This window comes from Stylophora pistillata, chromosome 13, assembly GCF_964205215.1.
Source record: "Stylophora pistillata chromosome 13, jaStyPist1.2, whole genome shotgun sequence".
In the NCBI taxonomy this organism is placed as follows: domain Eukaryota; kingdom Metazoa; phylum Cnidaria; class Anthozoa; order Scleractinia; family Pocilloporidae; genus Stylophora; species Stylophora pistillata.
In genome coordinates, this window is record NC_142531.1 from 4,936,585 (window position 1) to 4,958,876 (window position 22,292).

Below are 22,292 nucleotides of genomic sequence, written 5' to 3' on the forward strand. Positions count from 1 at the left end.
TTCACATTAATATTTGGTAATGAAGCGTTGAAATCCTCTGGAAAGTTCTGTTTCTTGTTCGATGATGTGGGAAAGAGAGTAAAAAAATACCAAGAACTCCTTAAAGAGATGGATTCTGTGAATTAAAAAAAGCAGCAGGTTGGCACAGGTGGCCGGCACACTTCTCATTTCCGGTTCATCCTTGACTTCACAGAATCCCGAGGAGGTTTCTGGGACCAAAGAACTGCGCATGTGCATGTTCAAACACATCTGAAAAGAAAGAAACTTGTTCTCTGGATTTTTTCTCCGACTTGGCCTGATGCTCATCAAACTTCAGGAGCCAAGACTCTAATTTCGTATTTGGGATAAAAGTGACTCTTTTTTAGGAGTAGTTAATCAGTTCAGTAAATTATTTTATTGTCACGACAACAGATTAATATTAATTAACAATATATTCGAAATGCAATCGTGAAAGAAAATTTCGTGAATTTTTTTTAAACGAAAGAAAACCACAAATCCTCCTTTCTCCTCGGTAAGAAACAAATTATCTCTGGCTTTAATATTCGAAATGTTCTATTTAATTGAAATACTTGTTTTTATCAACGGAAACCTTCAGCTTTTAAGACAAATCCTCGATAAATATCACTTTCTTATACCTCGACTGTTTCTACTTTTGGATCAAATAAGTCTCTGAGCAACTGCACACCTACCCTCCCCTAACCAAACATTGACCCTAATATGTTACAGTAAGGAGACTGTTGTTGAGCTAGGGTAGGGGTAGGTACGCAGTTGCTCAGATACTGACATGGATCGCTACTTTTTAAAGAGTTGACTTGCCCTCAGTTAATGTAAGCGAATTAAAATTCTGGCAACACTCAGACGAAACGCTTAATTAATCGGAAACTTCCTTGATACCACGCAAACCTCTTCGACGTGCCATTAAAATGTAAAATTTTCTGACTAATTCGTTCCCATCTCAATCAAACGTCAGAAATTATATTTTGTTTTCACTTCAGAGTTAAGGCCCAGGCCGCACTGGAGCTTTTGTTGTTTGTTCAGGCGAAAACTCTGTCAACAAGTAGCATAAAAAAGTGCGACCCCCAATCTGAAAAACTTACAATATTTTTGCGGATCGCCAAAAGTTGGCCAATCTTCAGAAAAGCCGATGTCGTGCCTCGAAGGCTTCCAAATTTTGGCAAAACAGACAACCTTGTTTTTTTAATCATTAAGCTATCATCTTACACAAGATATGCCTGCACCATGGAGCCAGGATACCAACAAGATGGAATGATCCCATCAAAAGTGAACTTCGAACCATGACTCCGCCGGACGCGGAAAAGACCACGACCAAGGACGGTTTCGAAAGCGAGCCTATTTAAGCTAATTCTTCATCTTCATGTCTAATAGCTGACACTAGCTGGATAGAACCCTGCTGATGTCGTACCAACAATATCAAAAACGCTGCGTTGTTTCGCCGAGAAAGAAATGCAAAATTCCACAAAAACCCGAAAGTTGCAAAAATAATCATGCGAAGACGATCCATTCTTTTCCAGTAATTCGAGCTAGCATTTTTCTTTATCTTTTAACCGAGGGAGATGGGTTTGTGATTGACGAATGTGTCAATAAATGAAGTTTTGGAAATTGCAAAATTTTTCCCAATTTGAAGCTCACAAAAAACTGGTAAATATTTGAATTCGCTCTAGTGCCACCCTGCCCTTTTTAAGAGAGGCGACATTGAATTATCAAATGGTATTAAAACACTTTAACTTCTTGCAACATTCTATGAAACGACCTGTCATTGACACCTGTTGTAAGCCAACAGATTTGCCCGACGAACCATTAACCGCAGAATCGAAAACAATGATTTAAAAATCTGGGTACAAACGCTTTTATTGACCATTGTGGTTTCATGGCGGTCTCACGACTTTGTCCCCTCGCTTTAGCGTTTAGCGTGGCTTTGATCATTGCTGTTTCGACAGTTTACACTTTCATCAATGGATACAGCGAAGACTTTAGTTTGGTGTTTAAATTCAAGCGAAACCAAGGACCGTCCGAAAGGCTATCAAATCTTGACAAGGGAATGCCATTCCCGCATGAAAACATTCGCTTACCGAAGCAAGTTCGTCCCCTATCCTACAACATTTACATTCACCCAAATTTAACAACGTTCACGTTTACAGGCAAAGTTAAGATCTTACTACAGTGCTTTCAACCAACGAAGAACATAATATTACATATGCGGGATATCAGCGTTGGAGAAATACAACTCACGGACTCAAAACAAAAACGTTTCGCGATTGTAAGACGAAAGCAGCACAGGCAAAATCAACAATATTTGATTTCGACAAACGAGGAGCTTAGAGAAAAAGAAAGATATTCACTTGATTTGGAATTCAGAGGGGTTCTATCTAATAACATGGAAGGATTTTATCGAAGCAGCTATAGGACCAAAAGCGGACAAGTCAGGTTGGTGACCAGTAAATATTTTCTCCTTACGACATCGATACATTTTCAAGCAGACATGCGGCGAAAATAAGGAAAATTATCAAAGGGGGATTTTGTTTGATTCAACACCAAATTCTCAGAACGAAGTTTATTACAAATTTGATGAAGAAAGGGAGAAGAATTGGGCAGATTGAGATATCAAGCATTACTGAGGTCAAACAGCGACCAAAGATACATAAATTCAGCATTAAACTTGGCGCACTGCCATGAGACTATAAACTATGCTTAGAGATTTTTCATCTGTTCTAACCAATCCCTAAACGTACCTTTGATTTCAAATTGCAGATACCTGGCCACAACTCAATTCGAGGCCACAAACGCTCGCTCAGCATTTCCATGTTTCGATGAGCCCGCATTTAAGGCGGTTTTCCACATCACTGTAGTACATGATTACAAACACAAAGCGCTGTCTAACATGCCTCTTGAGTCGCGTGAGAGGAGACGCGATGGTCTTGTGGAGAGTCATTTCAGCGCAAGCGTTCCTATGCCAACGTATCTGGTGGCGTTTATCGTGTGTGACTTTGAGTATAAAGAAACAAAGACTAAGAGTGGCAGAAAGGTAAGATGATTGACCTCCAGTTAAATTTCATGCTGTAAAGCTCGACAAGTAGATAGATAGATAGATACTTTATTGGTAAATACTTCGCAACATGAACTGAATTGCGTATTCGCAGATATAAAATAAAAATTACAATGTACATCATTAAAAAAATACGTAGTTCGTCGTAAGGGGGAACTTGTACGTTATTTGTGGCTGTTGACTATTCTGGCCGAAGCAATAGAAAAACTGTTTTTAAGTCTATTTGTCTTGCAAAGTCGCAAAGCAAAGGTATGCTCGTGCCTTAACCTATGAGAGCTTATAAAACTTCCAGGACACAAACAACCTTCTAAGGGGGCTCTCCATTTGTCAGAACTGGTCGATTGGACTGTTTGCCCATAAATGGAAAGGAACAGTTCCGACAACTGGCTAATTAGTTCTGGCTGGGTCCTTTGGTTGGAGCCAGTAACTTTTCATGCCTCTTTGCTGGGAGACTAACCGCGAGAAACTATGTAGTCTGGAATGCCTACAACGAAAACGATCGTGTAAACAAACGCAATTCCCAGCTCTAGTGCAGAAAAAAACGCGATGAAGGACGCCTGATCCACCTCTACTCAGAAAGAGTGGATTTATTCTTTCGATTCTCGCCAGTAATAAACAGTTCAGTTGTAATATTTTCTAGATAAGGGTTTGGTCCAAGCCCGATGCAATCAACAGCGTAGACTTCGCTCTCGATGTTGCCAAACGCGCGTTGGAATTTTACGAAGATTTCTTCAAGGTGCCATATCCACTTCCTAAGTTAGGTGAGTTTCAGACTTCATGTTATTGCGCCTTCCTCACTTGGCTAATAATTTTTTTCTTACTACTAATCCAATGAACTAAAACCAAATGTTTAAGAGAGGACGCAACATAAACAATACACTATTAGCCAAGAGGTCTAAAATGAGTCCGAATTTCACAACAGCGTTTGACGAGTAATTGAGAGTTACAGAACAATTCCTACCGGATATAGCGACTTATTGAAATTTGAAATTGTTCAAATCATTGTTTCACAGATCTCATAGCAATTCCAGACATGGGCGGTGCAATGGAAAACTGGGGACTGGTAACATTTCGTGAATCGGCTGTACTGTTTGACCCAGACACCGGAAGCGTGGGTGACAAAAAACTAGTAACCATGATTGTTAATCATGAACTTGCGCACCAGGTACGATGAATGCTATCACTGCATCAGGATGTGCGTTGAATCACGCATCCAGATGCACGCGTAGGCAGATGTGTTGACACCACATTCTATCTATTTTTGTGTGGTTCTAATTTGAGCCTAGTGTACAGCTACAATCAGTTGCAAAAAATGTTGAGAAACGTTGAGAAAAAATGCGTTTACCGAATTCATTGGATGGGCAAGAGAAATTAAGTGCAAAAAAATAAATAGCACTCGCCCCCAACCCCCCCTTCTTGATTCAATATTTTGAGCAAGATACTGATTAGCTAGCAACAGTTGCAAAAGAGTGGGGGATTCATTCTGTTGGCTCGCTAAGTGAACAGGTTTCCCTTCGCATGGTAATATTTCTCAACTACTTTTGCGACTGACTGTTACTTGTCTTGTTCTTTGAAGCTATGAGTGATTGTCACTTCTTAACTTCAGTTATGACAAGAGACAAAATTCCTAACCAAGAGGTGTTATGCTGATATAAAACCAGCTTCTCTCAACTAATTCTCAAAGAAATCTATGGCAGCTAGTGGGGAGAATCACTGATCACTTTTGTCAAGAGATCATAATCTCTTGCTTTCGTGCATGGATGACCCAAATACTTCTTTCCTACTTCTTTCAGTGGTTCGGCAACTTAGTGACGATGAAATGGTGGAATGACCTGTGGTTGAATGAAGGATTCGCTGTATACATGGAATATCTTGCCACTGATAACTGCAATAATCAGTGGAAAAGGGTAAGAACACTACCTACCAATAACTCTTCGTCTCCCAAATGTAATCTGTGGCTTTTCGAAAAAGTTCTCCATTGGTCGCGATCTTTAACAGATGTTGCTGCATCTTTCCATGGCGCCACCCGATCATCTCCCGCTTTCTTACACACCCTTTCTTCCGCTATATGCCTCTTTGATTTATCTAAAGAACACAAAAGTGGAGAGTTAGCTAAAATGTAGATACCCACACTTTAAGGAGGGAAAATTTTAACAAATCACCTACACAACGTTTATGGTGATCGGACGCATCTCTGTGCTTAAAGATTAGGTGCTGTTTTTTCTGTTCTAGGAAGACCAATTCATACTGGACACGTCGAGAGAAGCTCTAGATGTAGACAGCTCAATTTATACACATCCTGTGTCAGTTAAAGTTCACAATCAAGCAGAAATAAACGAAATCGTGGATAAAATAACATATCACAAGGTACGCTTCCGTACTAGTTCCAAATATCTGTGTGCTATCGTCACAGATTTAACGACTGTGGCCGGCTAATATTGATTTTTATTTCACAAAAATGTTTGATTTTACAGAGTTCAGCCGTCATTAGAATGATGCAAAACTTCCTCGGAATGGAAACTTTTAGAAAAGGAATTCAGGTATTAATTCCTCGGCAAATCAGTCATTGTTTCTTGTTCTTATCCGCTGAATTTTTTTTTTCAACCTTCCATTTTATTCCTTCAGAAATTACAAAGTATGAATTTAATCCTCGACACTTTTTAAAAGTTTTCCCTCTCTTCTCGATTCAGATTTACTTAAACGATCATCAATTTTCAAATGCCAAGGCGTTGGACCTTTGGAAAGCGATGAGTTTGGTGAGTGCATTATGTGTACTTCTCATTAATAAATCGTACCCCCCCCCCCCTTCTGAAGTTGCTGGTGTTTAAGAAAACATAAACATGTTGTAAATTTCTGAAAGTTTCTAGTGCGTTATTCATAAAACTGAAAACCGTTCATCTAAATGCTTTGGATTGCAGTGGCTTTGCCTCGCCACGCTCTCCGTCCAGAGAACTCGCGTCCATCACTAAACCTATTGCACCTTCCATCAGTGTTAATATCAGTGCTGTTTCTACCACACCCTAAATCATTAACAGACCTCTCTCCCCTTTTTAATGTTGGCTAAAAGTTCCTGGAATCACGATACAACATTGTTTGGGGGGAAAAGGCGGCGAATAGATTAACTTAACGAGGGAAAAAGAGATAAAATTGAAGTAATAGGGGGTTGAAAAGATCAATGTGTCCACAAGTCAAAGAGCAAGCAAGGTAAAAGTAAGAGGAGGGAATCCGTAATAATTATTACATTCATCCTCGTCTTTGAAGAAAGAAAAACAGCGTCAACTCTTTCAACCTCGACGCCTACAAAAACGTACGAGATTTTGACCCCTTTAAGGAAGATTGAAAAGCGATCAATTCAGTTCGACGCATTCAACAGGTAAGGAAAGCTTTCCTTGTAAGAACCAACATGACAGATACGTTTAAAAAAGAAACATAAAGAAATAAGTGTTTGGCTTCAAACTCAGGCGACTGGAAGTCGTATAGACGTTGCAACAGTAATGGCTCCATGGGTGAGGCAAAAAGGATTTCCTGTTATTTCAATTATCAGCGTTAATACTCAGAAGAAAGATGGCCACTTGTTGTACACAGCGAGTCAGAAAAGATTCTTCAGAGATTTTACTTCGCAACACTTAAAGGACGGACATAAGGAAACGTAAGTTCACATCAGAGGGAGTCACTGTTTTCGTATCATTTTTTTCCCTGCATTTCTCGAGTTAGCGCCCTTGCATCTTGAGAGCACAACATGTAACTTTCAATTGAGAGGTTACCCCTAAAAATGATATTTCTCTGATGTCTTTTGGCCCTTATTCAGACCTGGATGGTATATCCCTCTGACATACATTACCAAAGACTCACTTGGTGCTGTCAAAACAGTTTGGATGAACAACACTTCAGGTGAGAGATAATACATTTGTGTATTAACAATGACGTGTTACTGACGTTAACAATGTAGAAAATAACACTATCATAAGAAGCCAATAAAATTCAATTACACATAATTTAATGATATTAATCACAGCAAACACAAGAAGCCAAGTCCCATTGATTTTCATCTTACATCTGATTGGTTGAAAAAGAGGCTTGAGTTTTCTAGACCAATCACAGTGCACAGTGGAGGGAGACCAATGCGAATCCTGACCACTTTTGACACTTTATTCCACTCGTTCAGTTTTTTACGTTCACAGACACAATGCTTTCAATTTCTAGTTACATTTCAACTTTCCTCCAGCAACTCTGGTTGGTTCAAGGCAAACGTAGGACAAACAGGTTTTTATCGCGTCAATTATGACGACGAAAACTGGAAACGCCTGAGTCAGCAACTACTTCACAACCACACGGTAAGGTATTACCCGCTACAGTCAAAGGTCAGTTGTACGTTTTTCTCTGCACCAACTACCCTAATTCATTTTTGTAAGCACTCCAGTCAGTTGCAAAACGAGTGCGCCAAAAATTATACCAAATACTTTCGATGAACATCACTGCACTGATAAGAAATCATAGCAAATACAACATCAATCTCGTTCCCATGCGATATACTCGTTCCCCACATGTGACGAGTTCTCGATGAGATTTGCTATATGTCTGTTTCCGCGAGATAAAAGCAAAATCATCAAATAAATACACAACTAAAGAAGCACAAGAATAAAACAAAACAATCTATAAAAGGAGGGCGAAATTGCGCGAGATACAAACGAAAGAATTAAATAAAAGGAAAACTAAGTTGCGCAATATACAAATATAAAAATTATATGAAAGGGCTAACGTTGCGCGATACAAACATAACAATCATATGGAAGGAACGATTAAATGTAAGAAAAGCTAAAGTTGCACGAGATGCAAACAAAACAATTGAATGAAAGGAAAGCTTAAGTTGCGCAAGATACAAACAAAAAAATTGAACGAAAGAAAAGCTAAAGTCGCGCGAGATACGAACGAAACGATCAAATGAAAGGATAGCTAAAGTTTTGCGAGATACAAACGAAACAATTAAATGAAAGCTAAAGTTGCGCGAGATACAAACATAACAAACCGATGAAAGGAAAGCTAAAGTTGCGCGAGATACAAACAAAACAATCAAATAAAAAGACACCTAAAATTGCGCGAGATACATACATACATACATACATACATACATACATGGTTTATTTGATAAAGCAGGTTACTAAGTAGGCAAGACTAAAGTCCTGATGAGGACCTGCTAAACTGCGCGAGATACAAACAAAACAATAAAATGAAAGAAAAGCTAAGTTGCGCGAGATACCAACGAAACAATCAAATGAAAGGGAAGCTAAAGTTGCGCGAGATACAAACGAAACAATTAAATGAAGGAAAAAGTGAAGTTGCGCGAGATACAAACGTAACAATCAAATGAAACGATAGCTAAAGTTGCGCGAGATACAAACGAAACTCTTAAATGAAAGGAAAGGTGAAGTTGCGCGAAATACAAACATAAAAAACATGAAAGGAAAGCTAAAGTTGAGCGAGATACAAACGAAACAATCAAATGAAAAGACACCTGAAATTGCGCGAGATACAAACAAAACAATAAAATGCAAAAAAAGCTCAAGTTGCGCGAGATACAAGCGTAACAATCAAATGAAACGACAGCTTAAGTCGCGCGAGATACAAACGAAACAATTAAATGTAAGCAAAGCTAAAGTCGCGCGAGATAAACGTAACAATCAAATGAAAGAAAAGCTAAAGTTGCGCGAGATACAAACGTAACAACCAAATAAAAGGACACCTAAAATTGCGCAAGATACAAACGAAACAATTAAATTCAAGAAAAGCTTAAGTTGCGCGAGATACAAACGCAACAATTAAATGTAAGCAAAGCTAAAGTTGCGCGAGATAAACGTAACAATCAAATGAAATAAAAGCTAAAGTTGCGCGAGATACAAACGTAACAACCAAATAAAAGGACACCTAAAAATTGCGCAAGATACAGACGAAAAATCATTGAAAGTACACCCATAGTTGCACGAGATACAAACGTAACAATCAAGTGACAGGAGAGCTAAAGTTGCGCAAGATTCAACGAAACAAATAAAGAAAAGGAAAACTAAAGTTGTGCAAGATACAAACGTAACAACTGAATAAAAGAAAAACTAAAGTTGCACGAGATACAAACGTAACAATTAAACGAAACGACAGCAAAAGTTGTGCGAGATACAAACGGAACAATCAAATAAAAGGAAAGCGAAAGTTATGCAAGATAAAAACATAACAATCAAATGAAAAGACAGCTAAACTTGCGAGAGATACAAACAATTACATGAAAGGAAAGCTTAAAATGTGCCAGAGATAAACGTAACAATCAAATCAAAGGAAAGCCAGAGTTACGCGAGATATAGACGTAACAACCAAATGAAAGGACACCTAAAGTTGCGCGAGATACAAACAAACAATCAATAAAGGGACACCTAAAGTTACGCGAAATAAAAACAAAACTATCAAATGAAACAAAAGCTGAAGTTGCGTGAGATGCAAACATGACAATTCATGAAAGGTAAGCTAAAGTTGCGCGAGACACAAACGTCTATAAAGCAAATGAGAGCACATCTAAAGTTTCTCGACAGAAACGTAACAATCAAACGAAACGACAGCTAAACTTGCGAGAGATACAAACAATTACATGAAAAAAAGTTTAAAATGTGCCAGAGATAAACGTAACAATCAAATCAAAGGAAAGCCAGAGTTACGCGAGATATAGACGTAACAACCAAATGAAAGGACACCTAAAGTTGCGCGAGATACAAACAGGCAATCAATGAAGGGACACCTAAAGTTACGCGAAATAAAAACAAAACTATCAAATGAAACAAAAGCTGAAGTTGCGTGAGATACAAAAGTGACATTTCATGAAAGGTAAGCTAAAGTTGCGCGAGACACAAACGTATAAAACAAATGAGAGCTCATCTAAAGTTTCTCGACAGAAACGTAACAATCAAACGAAACGACAGCCAAGTTGCGCGAGATACAAACGAAACAATCAAATAAAAGGACACCTAAAGTTGCACGAGATACAAACAAACAATCAAATAAAAGGACACTTAAAGTTGCGCGAGATGGAAAAAAAAACAATCAAATGAAAGAAAAGCCAAAGTTGCGCAAGATACAAACGTAACAATCAAATGAAAGGAAAGCTAAACTTGCACAATATTCAAACGAAACAATCAAAGGAAAGGAAAACTAAAGTTGCACGCGATACAAACGTAACAACCAAATGAAAGAAAAATTGAAGTTGCACGAGGCACAAACGTAACAATCAAACGAAACGACAGCCAAATTGCGCGAGATACAAACGAAACAGTTAAAATGAAAGGAAAGCTAAAATTGCGCAAGATACAAACGTAACAATCAAATGAAAGGAAAGCTAAAGTTGCGCGATGTACAAACGTAACGATTAATTAAAAGAAAAACTAAACTTGCGCGATATAGAAACGTAACAATCAAATGAAAGGAAAGCTAAAGTTGCGCGAGTCACAAACGTAACAACCAAATGAAAGTACACCTAAAGTTGCGCTAGATACAAACGTAATAATCACACGAAAGAAAAGCTTAGGTTGCACGAGATACAAACGTAACAATAAAATGAAAGGACACCCAAATCTGCGCTAGATACAAACATAACAATCAAATAAAAGTACATCTAAAGTTGGGCGAGATACAAACATAACAATCAAATAAATAGACAGCAGCTAAAGCTGCACGAGATACAAACATAAAAATCAAATGAAAGGAAAGCTAACGTTGTGCTAGATACAAATGTAACGATCAAATGAAAGGAAAGCTAAAGTTGCACGGGATACAAACGTAACAATCAAATGGTAGAAAAACTTAAGTTGCACGAGATACAAACGTAACAATCAGCTGAAAGGAAAGCTAAAGTTGCGCGAGACACAGGCGTACGATTAAATGATAGAAAAGCTTAAGTTGCGCAAGATAATAACCTAATGATTATATAAAAAAAGGTGATGTTGCACGAGATAAAAACAACACAATTGAATGAAAAGAAACGTAGCAATCAAATAAAAGGAAAGCTAAAGTTGCACTTTGGTTGCACGAGATACAAACGTAACAATCAAATAAAAGGACAGCCAAAACTGCGCGAGATACAAACATGACAATTAAATGAAAGTACACCTAAAGTTGGGTGAGATACAAACATAACAATCAAATAAATAGAAAGCAGCAAAAGCTGCACGAGATACAAACTTAACAATTAAATGAAAGGAAATATAAAGTTGCGCGCGAAAAAAACAAACAATCAAATGAAAGGAAAGCGAAAGTTGCTCGAGCTACAAACGAAACAATCAGGTGGAAGTAGAGCTAAAGTTGCGCGAGATACAAACGAAACAATCAGATGAAAGGAAAGCTAAAATTGCGCAACATACAAACAAAACAATCAAATGAAACGAGAGCTAAAGTTGCACGAGATACAAAGGAAACAATCAAATGGAAAGAAAGCTAAGGTTGCGCGAGATACAAACAAAACAGTCAGATGAAAAGGAAACTAAAGTTGCGCAAGATACAAACGTAACAATCAAATGTGAGGACACCTAAAGTTGCGCAGGATACAAACAGAACAACCAGATGAAAAGAAAGCTAATGTTGTGCGATCTACAAAAGTAACTAAAGTAGCGCGAAGTACAAACGTAAGAATCAGATGAAAGGAAAGCTAAAGTTGCGCGAGTTACGAACGTGACAATCAAATTAAAAGAAAAACTGAAGTTGCGCGAGATACAAACAACAAAAAGATGAAAGGAAAGCTAAAGTTGCGCAAGACAAACAAATCAATCGGATAAAAGGAAAGCTAAAGTTGCGCGAGATACAAACGTAACGATCAATTGAAAGAAAAGATAAAGTTGCGCGAGATACAAACGTATCAATCAACTGAAAGAAAAACTGAAGTTGCGCAAGATACAAATATAGCAATCAGGCTCCGGTTGTTCAAAGGACGGATAACGCTATCCAACGGATAAATCGCTATCCAGCGGATAAGTGTTACCAAAACGTACTGCGCTATCCACTGGATAGAGATTTATCCAGTGTATAACGTTATCCATCCTTCGAACAACCGGGGCCAGATGAAAGGAAAGCTACAGTTGCGTAAGATACAAACGAACCAATCAGATGGGAGGAAAGCTAAAATTGCGCGAGATACAAACGGAAAAATCAAATGATATGACAACTTAAATTGGGAGAGATACAAACGTTATAATCAAATGAAAGGAAAGCGAAAGTTGCGCGGGTTACAAACGTGACAATTAAAGGAAAGCTAAAGTTGTGCGAGAAACATAGCACTTGGCGAGATAGAAACAAAACTACGAGCATGTTGGGGAACCAAGGCTACCTACCGTGAGACTCTGGTTCAACTGACTTCCATGTTTTTTTTTTCTTCAAGGTACTAAGTCCATCAGATAGGAGTGGTTTGATAGACGATGCACTGAGTTTAGCAAAGTAAAATGAAACGTGATTTCATCGCTACGGCTTCTTCTTTGTTTGTTTATTCTTGTTTTGTTTTGTTTTGTCAGTTAGTTTGTTTTATGTTTGTTTTTCTTTTGAGTAGTGTGTTGCCAAGAGATGATCGATCTAAGACATAGAATGCTTCATATTAGCCATATAGCCCATTTCCGAATTACCCTTGGCCTCATTTACAAAATGAGTCCTGATGCTCATCCTTTCATATGATAATAATTTTTCATTCACATACAAATTAAACTCATTTTCACAAGAGTGGTTGAGCACCCGGCCTCGTTTTGAAAAAGAGGCCAAGGGTAATTCGGAAATGGGCTATTCTACAGGGAATGCCCCGCAAGTTATTTTAAGACTCCAGGTTACCTGCTGTGATTAGGGAATATCATCATCGCAAGTTATTTTCCTGATGGACTTCGGTTATTTTAAATAAACATCATCATCGCAAGTTATTTTCCTCATGGATTCCGGTTATTTAAATAAAGTTTAGCCGTTGTTCAACAAAACCGCGTTCTAAACTTTCTTGAATTTGGTGAATCTTTTACCTGAACATTTCCTTTTGACAACAGTGTCAAGAGGGCCAAAAGCTAACAGTGGGAGAACATTCATTTAATGAAAACAACCCTCTTATATAGAATACGTAAGGCCAACTGTTTGCGAAAACCACGGTTTGGGTAAGATCGTGTAAATAACCATCCACATATGTTTTAGTGAACAGTAAAAAGACTTCGAACGGGTCGTCTATCTCAGTAAAATTCTACAAACAGGATTGATTTTCAAAATCGGGATTGAGTTTAAAAAATCTAGGATAGACGATAGGCTTCGATAATAACTTTTCGTTGAGGTTCTCATCTAAGTTAACTCTCGAGCCATGTAGCGGAGATGATCATTTTAAAGAGACCTAACCTCTAGGAATGTGTTGTAATGTAACTTTCATCATCTAAATTCTCTTCCTTCAGAGCGGGCGTACTAGAATACAAAACCGCCTTGCAGATGATTGAGTACTTAAACCACGAACTTGAGTATGTTCCATGGGCAGTCACTCTGCGATCATTGGCTTACACTGGAAACATGTTAAACCCAAGAGCTGCCTTCAAGTTGTACCAGGTAATGGTCATTGATGGATTCAACCCAAGAATCCAGAAAAGAATTCTTTATCGCTTGACCAAGCCTAAGCAAACAAAGATACGACTATGGAAGACTGCATAACATACAAAAGAGGTTCATCCTCCTCGGAAATATCTGAATATCTCCGATTGACGTCGTAGCTAGGTAACACTGTGAGGATCAGTAATGTCATGTTATTCTTTAACAGGAGAAGAAAATGTCGGAAAATCACGAACGCCTTCACGAAGATTCGTTATTTTTTTTTTCTCTTTTCACTATTTGAAATTTAATTCTGAAAAGAAAATTCTTCGTATTTATTGTAGTAAGTACTAGTATTATCTTCTGTTTGTGCTAACTGGAAGTTCTTTTATTTTATTATTTTTTTTTTGATCGAAACAAGCAATTCATCGTGGAGAAAATAAAGCATTTGGGAATGATCCTTAGATGGGAGAACACTGGCGAACTAATTGACAAGTAAGAATTTACGTTCGATCAAATCAAACCTTCAAAGACTGCTTGCACGGAAATAATTTGTGACACGAGTGCGGGATTGCGAGGCTTGGAGTGCTCTCATGCGACAACCCACAGATTCTGCGCTTCACTCTTTGCAAGCAATGATTCGGAAAATAAAAACACTTTTTACAGTCCAGTATCACTCGATTTATTTTGAAATTAAGTCGATTTAAACAAAGTTGAGGATACTGCTGAATAATACGAATTTCTTTTCTCTTTTTTTTTTAGGTCTCTTCGCGATCTGACTCTCTCTACTCTGTGTTCACACGGTGACACAGAGTGCGTAAACAAGTCCAAAAAGTTATTTAACGACTGGTTAATGGTCAATGGGTAAGAAAAGAAATGTGTTCAGTCCTCCTGATGTTTCTATGACATTAATAGGATAAATCACTATACTTTTAATCCCTTTCTTATAACATAGAAAGTTACGTTATTTGCGTGCGTGCGTTACGTTTTACTGGCCTCAAATTAGCTTGATTCATATTACCCGAAGGAGAAGATAACAGTAAAACATCAAAACGCCATTACGAGATGGTGATGGACAAAACACTAGCCCCTAGCCCATGGAATACCCCGATGGACTACCCTAAATCAACAAACACCGCGTAATTTAGGCGATTATTAGAGAGATTTAGCACCGCGTTTACGGGAAGGAAGAGTGACCGCGTGACCACTTCGCCACCCTGCATAACCCGACACGTCGAATTGTGGACACAAGTACAATTATAAGATTATGAAACCATGGAGACTGATGAAAGGAAATATTGCCATTTCTACTCCTGACTCGAAGTTGAGGTTTGACTTAAAAGAAAAACGATGAAACGGCATATATAACAAAATAAATATATCTTATTAGACATTTTGTAGTGTAGTATCGCTGAGTATTTTTAACGAGTTCTGCCGTATTTTAACGAGCCCGTAGGGGGGGGGGTGTGGATCAAAATACAAACAACGAGTAACAATACTCAGCGATACTACACAACAAAACGTCTAATAAGAGATTTATTATCCAACACGCCAAATTGTTATTTCAGTGCAGGCGAATTTCGCGGATATTTCTGGAGACAGTACAAATATCGCGTGATATCTGTACTCGTCTCGCGCGTTATTTGTACTCTACGAAGGACAGTTGGATAATAATTCATTGCATCGACTGAGGAAAATAAAGAAGGCACTTGCACAGTAAGTTTAGAGAACGTCCATTTTCGGGTGATCCATCGGGGTAGTCCATGGATTGAGGGATCAGTCTTCTGTCCATCACCTTACTAACGGTTTACTGTTATGTCAGTACGTAAACTGAACATACAGATAATAATACAAAATAGATCACCTTAGCGACACAAAGCTATAGATATAATAGCATAAAGATTATCCGTTCTATGCGTGTTTTTTTTTTTTTTTTAAATGTCGTTATCCTCTTGTTGTGCAATTGCTAGCTATTGTGAACTCTAGTAAACTGTACCATATCTTACACGGATTTACTAGGAAGAAAACTAATTCATGAGAAGAACCAACAAGACTTAACTCACATTCTAAGGGAAAACCATGAGCCATTTCTCAAGCCGGTAAACAGCTTGTACGCATTCTATCAGTCTAACTTCACTTAAGACTCTACATTCCCATAAAAGTAGTCCATTTAAATTCGAGCGCCATTTTGTTTCTTCCTAGAAAGCGGTTGCCATATATGTGGTGTAACAGTCATAAATCTAACAATTAGACGGGGAAACCCAACTGTTTGTTTGATGGGTTAGCTATATTCTCGTAGTTAATGATTAACTTTATGAAATGTGCTTGTTTTATAGAAGTAAGCCCATTGTGCCACACCTTAGGAAGACTGTTTACTACACAGCTGTAAAATACGGTGGTCAAATCGAGTGGGAAATTCTATGGACAAAATACAAGGAATGCAAAAATGCAGCAGAGAGAGAAAAGATCATCTTTGCTCTTGGTGCTACACGGGTTAAAAACCTTTTGAAAAGGTAAGTAGCTCAAAACCCGCATTATTTGTTCATTCATTCGTTCATGTATGCATGTTTCAATGCATTAATTTATTCAGGATGAGCTCGTTTAACCCCACTTAAGAATGACAATGATAATAATGATGACGGTGATCATATTTTCAAATTTTCTGAGAAAGATTTAGAAATAGACTGGACACTAGTAAGTTGCAGAGCCACATGAAAGGGCGAAACTAAGTCTTGCATGTCTCCTCTCTGACGCACTGTTGTAGATCACTCGCGCAGAGTAGAGAAGTGCATGTCATTTACAACCCTAATAAATGAAATAATTGCGTGCAGTTTTTAATGGTTGACTTCAGAGTGAATGCTCCATTAATTTCATTCCGATCAGACGTTCTAGAACAGTTAATCATGAAACTTTTTAATGTCTTCCTCTGTGTAATAGACTACTAAAGAAAGCTTTGGGGAGCGGTAGCGAGGTCCGCTGTCAAGACTTAATTCAAATTATTGGCACTGTGGCAAGTAACCCTGATGGGCGACTGCTTGCCTGGAAATTCTTTCACAAGAACTTCAAAAAATTGGTTAAAAGGTAAAGTGACTGCAACATCAAAAGCAGTTTCCTTTCATACTACCCTTCCTCGAGGCTATCATAAAATGATCTCCTGATATCTTCTTAAGTGCGCGCCATTTTATTTTATATAGTTTATAGCTTAATCATACATGCCTTTTTATTAATGCTTATCGGAGGACAGAGCTTAAATACGTCACCATTAACAAATTTGCTTCTTTATTTAAACATAAAAATTTCCATGTTGCCGTGTGCCTGTTTTCGTATCAGGGCCCCGTTTCTCGAAAGACCCGGTAACTTAACGGGCCCAAAGTCATGTTTCTAAATCAAAATTTAAAGGATGGGAGAGCAGGATCTGGTACTCAAACCAGTCCTTTTTGTTTCTTTAGCTGATAGTTTTATTGTATCATTTTTAAAACTTTGAAATCTCTATCATGAGTGAAAACAGAACAGCTTTACGGACCCATTAAGTTACCGGGACTTTCAAGAAACGGGCCCCAGGTCGCAGGAGAAAGAACATCCGTAACACAGTCACCGCTGCCTCGTGCGCCTCTCTTCTCCCTAAATATATTTTGAAGACGTCTGTGGTCTTTTACTGAACAACGTGTGATGGAAGCGGTTTATTTATATTAATTAAGTCCGTGAAAAAAAGTACTCCACTTTTCTAACATCTCTAAGTCATACCCTATTTTTAAGAAAAACACTTTTTTCCCTTAGGTTTGGTAAAGAATCAAGAACAATCTCATTTCTTTTAGAAAAAACGACAGAAAATCTCAGAACGCGAAAAGACCTTAGAGAGGTAAAAAAAAAAAGAACTTTCAACAAAGTTATGCTGTTTCAGCAGCTACGAAACAGTCTTTCTTTCTTTTACCACTACATAACTGTTGAAAGTTGTTGTGTTAGTAAATAGAAGGAGTTTCACTCTCACAATTAACGCCCTACATAGAGCTGAGTGTAGATCGGTTGCCCATTGTAACACCACAACTTACGTTATCACATCAGCCAATCATAATAATGGAAAATATGAAAATATCACAAGGAACCAATGAAGAATTGAAAAAACAAGCAAACTGCCTGTAGCACGGGAAAACGCGAGGAACCAATTTGCGACTGGTTTTAGTGCTGCATCTGATTGGTTGAGAAGTGCGCGCTTTCTATACCAATCATAGAGCGCTGCGAAGTAGAAGCAAAGTAATCGCAAATTTCTTTTGCCACTCAATCGAAGAGTACTATTAAAGAGAGCCAATGAGAAAGTGAAGTGGACACAATTTATTGCCTAAAAGGCAAGTAACCAAAGCATGATTGGTTTCAATTTTAGATCCTAAGAGGCACGGCATGCTGCCTTGCAGTGTCCTCTCTGAATTGATTGTTTTTAGCAATTCACATCAATGTTTTTCTTTGCCTAAACATTTATGATGCCACTTCTCCACTCTAACATTCTCATTGCAGGTCAAAGATTTCTTTGAGGCACATCGCAAAATGCACCTGATTCAGTTATCCAGTAAGAAAATTCTGGAGACAATTGAAACAAACATTCACTGGATGCACACAAAAATCCAGCAGGTGGAAAGATGGCTCATGGATCAACAAAATAAGTAATAAAAGAGGAAATACTGTCAAAGACTTATGATCTATAATGAAGAAAATTTCTAAGGGGGCTCTGAGCCATAGTTCAAGTTAGATGTGGCTAGCAGTTTGCTGATAAAAGGAAGGACTGGCCTTCTGTCCCAAAAGAGGTGAAGAGGAGAGTGAGCATGCCATAGTAACATTAGCCAGCTCGTAATCCTCAACATTTCTTCCCCACATCCAAAGAATGTAGTCATAAAATTATGTGACAGCCCAAGGTACAAGGGAATCTAGAATACAAGTCATCATTTGTCTATTATTCTTAAAAAGCAAGGTTAGATAGATTGATGGATACCACAATGCAGTTTTTAAAAGTGAAACTATTCCTCTTGCAAATGAAGAAAATGAAAAGATTTAGGCCAATTTTGTGCTGCAAACGATCTTGATCTCAAGATGCACACCTAAAATGAATGGCAACCAATCGCTTGCATCACAATAATTATTTTATAAAGAATGGCAGACAATGTTTTTTAAGTTTGTGGCGATTTAATTAATAAATTCCTTACATGTAATAGTACCTTCTATGTTATATACATATATAATAAAGATTCTTGCATTTCTGCGTACTTGGAAAATCAATACTCCAAGAGAAACTCTGGTTAACAGTGTTAACTCCTACTTTTGGACCTTCCTTCTAACAGGATATGACAATGGAGGTACACATACAACCAGAAAGGGCAAACCTCTTTGTCAAAACTTTTAAAAACACCCATAATACTGAAAACAACTTAAGATTTGATTGCCTTATAATGTCCATCAAAATAGTATATGAGAAAATCAGAAAACACTGCACCAGTGTTCTACCTCATTTCGACCGGTTAACTCCCAAGATCTGATTGTTAATTCTCCCATTTGGAGAATTTGGTGTTAGATCAAAACAACTACTACCTGATAAGTTTGGGTATTTTCATTGCCTGTTTGCTGGATAATTTATGGATATCACTAAGAGAAATTACATGTTAATTGCATCTGGGAGTTATAGGGTTAGGCTTTTGAAATTGCTGGAACAATCCTTTCATCTGTTGAACTTTCAAGAATTTCAAACAATTTTAGAAGGTAGAAAGAGGTATTGGAGGGAGTAAATTTTACTGGTTACCGCCTGAAAAGCAGAACACTGCTACATTAAATTTTTTATACAGAGAACTTGCAAAAGAGAAGAATAATTCTTCCCCCTCTTCAGCAATTTCCAGAGTTAGGTTCCAGAAATAGTTTAGGTATTTTCAACATTCAATGTGAAAAGTAAGAAATGAACTAATAAATATTGACATAAATCAATGAGAAACACTTGAAACACCAAACAATCAAAAGATTTCTCACCTTGATATATATAAAATAAAATTTTGTGAAATAAAAAAAAAAGTCGGCCTCTCTTGCTTACTAAGCAATAACAACCTTTTAATTTTTAATTATGGCTTCAATAAGTTATCATCACATGATAGCCATTATTGAAATTGATACATATAATTTACTTCTTTGAACTGTACATCAAACCTCAACAGAGATTACATTGTTACCGCCGTCTCTTGGCGGATGAAGGAGGATGAGGAGATGACGGTTGCGATGAACTTGCACTGTTCACTTGTCGTGTCCTCTTTCTCTTGGGAGACGAATCAGGAGTGGATGCACTTGGTGAATTACTGGCCAACCCTTGAAGTTTGAGTTTAAGAAGAGCTAAAATCAAGATCACAATCTCCTATTAGGGAACTTACAGTCTTCAAAAAAATTATGCTGATTTATTTGAAAAAAAGTCACCCTAGCTAGATGAGGACTGGACATAGTGCAAAATAATAAGAAAGAAAATTTCTGAGTCACAAGCCATAGGCATTAACCCTTGACACCCTAACATCAGTATGCATATTCTCCAAACTGTTCTATATACATTTCCTATGGTGTTGACAAGGAGAACCTATTAACAAATCTAAAGCTTCTTTCATCTATGATCATTTCCTTTATTCTCGTGACCTTAAATGTTTGATTCAGGGGTGATGTTGTAGGGGGAAATTAGGAGCTAGTCGCTCTAAGAGGTTGAATGGTGAAAGAACTTTCATGAAACAAATTTGTAGATATGGTGATTTTAATGATATCAATGGTTTCTTGACCCTTTCACTCTTAGGAGAGATCGATAAGGAATTTCTCCTAATGATCTCAATACACTATCAGGAACATCAGTGATGAGAATAAAGAAATCTATCAATGAGGGGGCTGTTGTGATTAAAAAATAAATTGTAAATGCTAACATTGAAAGGAATGTATTACACACAAGAACTTTAAAAAAGTCAAGATCTGGGAAATGAGGGAGTGAGGACAATATCCAGATAGAATAGGGATATAAATCTGAACCTTATCTTACTTTATTTCAACTGTTTTTTCTTTTCAGTTTTCCAACTTGGGTAAGCACCTTAATTCATCTTTTTTACTTTAGGTTTTTTTCACCATATGAAATAAAATATTTTGCTCTTAAACCTTGAGTAAAATATGGAATAAATTCTATTAAAAGATTTTTTTCCACATTTCCTTTGCTTGTCAAAACAACTGATCACTACGATAAAATTTGATTATCCAGGATTCACACTAGGTTGTAACTTTTTTAATGCATTTTTATCAAATTTAACAGAAACAAATGTACACAAAAGCAAGATAAAATTTATTTGGAGTTTAAGTGCAATTCTAGGGTACCATATTCTATTTATCAATCATGGTTCCTCTCAGTGCATAATTTTGAAATCACAATTTCTACTGGAAAGAAAAACCAATTTTTTTCATTTTCATTTATGATTTAAAAAAAAAAAAAAAGAAAGAAAATTGAAAAACAACTTAGCCCTTCAGTCCCTAATATCAGTTTGCATTTTCTCCCAACTGTTCTCTATACATTTCAAACAGTGCTGGCAAGGAGGATTTGTTTAGCAATCAAGAACTTTGTTAATTGGGGATCATCTCCTTTATTCTCCTGACCTTAATGTGTGATTCAGGGGTGATATTGTAAGGAGAAATTAGATGCTAGTCACTCTTAGAAGTTGAAGTGTCAAATAAGGAAGCCATATTCTTTACCTGTCATGCTTTCATCTGCCACAGCAGAGGATTCAGATGCCGATGAATGAGGCTTTGCATTAGACTCAAATATTTCATCAGGTAAATTAAATTCTGTTTCCTCATTTGGAAATGGGAGATTCTCAAGATCATCCTGTGTTAATAAAAAAAAGAAAAACATAAGTTTCCTCCTCCTTTCCTTCAATAGAAATAATAAAACCTGAAATTTTGACTTAATAAAAAAATTCCGTCCCTCAGTTCTCGTTCCCTTCTCACAATTCCTGCTTTTCTTATTTAGTACCCAGTGCACTCTCGGTTGTTAAACAAAACATTCGCCGAAGGACAAATTCAAGAGAAAGTACGCTTTTAGCTGGGTAGCGCCCACTCGCAGCTCACCCTGAACAAACAGAGAAATAAAGAACAAAACATCCCAGAAATAACTTCAGGACTAATAAATTGTGAAAGAGAATTTTCCCCGCACTTAAATAAAACATCTCTGCATATTGTGAAGATATTTCAAGCAAAAACTACGAACGTCGGTAAATAGTACTGGGGTTAGATTTTCCTTAAATTCATACACAACGTAAGATAAAGGAAAATTTTCCTGGCAAGATTACTCACCAAAGCTTGGAGATTGTACAACTCTTGTAAGTGTTCCCAGATTTGTTTCGAAGAAATATTTCGTTTGCCAGTTGACGTCGCAAATTTGTCGTGAATACACGCCATATGAAAATGTCGATTTATTCCTTTAAAAAACGAGAAAAGACTCTTTAAAAAAATTCAAGGAGGAAAATTCCGTTTGTGAATAAAACACAGACTCACCGACTGGTTTGTGTCCTTTCATGGAATGAAACAAACTGACTTCGAGTTCTGGGGTCCAAACCAAAACTTCTTCTGTAGACGCCATCTTGATTTATTGTTAAATAAACGCATGCTCAGCTAGTGCATCTGCTGG

The 22,292-nt window shown here is 37.4% G+C and overlaps 3 protein-coding genes across 6 annotated transcripts; 1 reads left to right on the forward strand and 2 right to left on the reverse strand.

Moving 5' to 3' along the window:
- Positions 1-6: 6 nt before the first annotated feature.
- On the reverse strand, positions 7-15,850 carry LOC148717344 (uncharacterized). Of its 2 annotated transcripts, XR_015994727.1 has the most exons (4): positions 15,688-15,850; positions 13,445-13,709; positions 12,421-12,509; positions 4,972-5,149 (listed from the first exon to the last, which is right to left on the reverse strand). XR_015994727.1 is itself a non-coding variant. In XM_088743395.1 (3 exons), exons 1-3 carry the CDS (start codon positions 13,476-13,478, stop codon positions 7-9), a joined length of 438 nt encoding a protein of 145 aa, XP_088599521.1. In that variant the 5' UTR covers positions 13,479-13,567. The 2 variants fall into 2 exon arrangements, 1 of the variants encoding a protein (XP_088599521.1); XM_088743395.1 differs by lacking the exons at positions 12,421-12,509; positions 15,688-15,850 and adding an exon at positions 7-249 and having other exon boundaries at positions 4,989-5,149; positions 13,445-13,567.
- Positions 1,825-18,876, forward strand: LOC111336808 (endoplasmic reticulum aminopeptidase 1). 2 transcript variants are annotated; one of them, XM_088743388.1, is made up of 19 exons: positions 1,825-2,445; positions 2,770-3,043; positions 3,705-3,825; positions 4,078-4,229; positions 4,858-4,971; positions 5,297-5,431; positions 5,539-5,604; positions 5,755-5,820; positions 6,526-6,713; positions 6,873-6,955; positions 7,268-7,398; positions 12,468-12,523; positions 13,498-13,645; positions 14,046-14,119; positions 14,387-14,488; positions 15,964-16,137; positions 16,562-16,705; positions 17,402-17,483; positions 18,134-18,876. In XM_088743388.1, the coding sequence occupies exons 1-19, from the start codon at positions 1,889-1,891 to the stop codon at positions 18,281-18,283; spliced, it is 2,817 nt and encodes a 938-aa protein (XP_088599514.1). In that variant the 5' UTR covers positions 1,825-1,888; the 3' UTR covers positions 18,284-18,876. The 2 variants fall into 2 exon arrangements, with proteins under 2 accessions (XP_088599514.1, XP_088599513.1); XM_088743387.1 differs by having other exon boundaries at positions 1,827-2,445; positions 15,961-16,137.
- On the reverse strand, positions 18,777-22,277 carry LOC111336784 (MRG/MORF4L-binding protein). 2 transcript variants are annotated; one of them, XM_022942941.2, is made up of 4 exons: positions 22,160-22,277; positions 21,959-22,083; positions 21,359-21,491; positions 18,777-19,957 (listed from the first exon to the last, which is right to left on the reverse strand). In XM_022942941.2, exons 1-4 carry the CDS (start codon positions 22,242-22,244, stop codon positions 19,821-19,823), a joined length of 480 nt encoding a protein of 159 aa, XP_022798676.1. In that variant the 5' UTR covers positions 22,245-22,277; the 3' UTR covers positions 18,777-19,820. The 2 variants fall into 2 exon arrangements, with proteins under 2 accessions (XP_022798676.1, XP_022798675.1); XM_022942940.2 differs by having other exon boundaries at positions 18,777-19,981.
- Between the last annotated feature and the right edge of the window lie 15 nt (positions 22,278-22,292).

Coding starts and splice junctions, on each gene's coding strand:
- LOC111336808 (XM_088743387.1), top strand. CDS start 1,889: ATGGCGGTCTCACGACTTTGTCCCCTCGCTTTAGCGTTTAGCGTGGCT. Junction 12,524..13,497: donor GATGCACTGAGTTTAGCAAA/GTAAAATGAAAC, acceptor CTCTTCCTTCAG/AGCGGGCGTACTAGAATACA. Junction 13,646..14,045: donor CTGCCTTCAAGTTGTACCAG/GTAATGGTCATT, acceptor GATCGAAACAAG/CAATTCATCGTGGAGAAAAT.
- LOC148717344 (XM_088743395.1), bottom strand. CDS start 13,478: ATGATGAAAGTTACATTACAACACATTCCTAGAG. Junction 5,150..13,444: donor ATTACAACACATTCCTAGAG/GTTAGGTCTCTT, acceptor TGTGTTCTTTAG/ATAAATCAAAGAGGCATATA. Junction 250..4,988: donor TGGGAGACGAAGAGTTATTG/GTAGGTAGTGTT, acceptor CTTTCTTTTCAG/ATGTGTTTGAACATGCACAT.
- LOC111336784 (XM_022942940.2), bottom strand. CDS start 22,244: ATGGCGTCTACAGAAGAAGTTTTGGTTTGGACCCCAGAACTCGAAGTC. Junction 22,084..22,159: donor GAAAGGACACAAACCAGTCG/GTGAGTCTGTGT, acceptor CGTTTTTTAAAG/GAATAAATCGACATTTTCAT. Junction 19,982..21,358: donor GGCAGATGAAAGCATGACAG/GTAAAGAATATG, acceptor TCTTGATTTTAG/CTCTTCTTAAACTCAAACTT.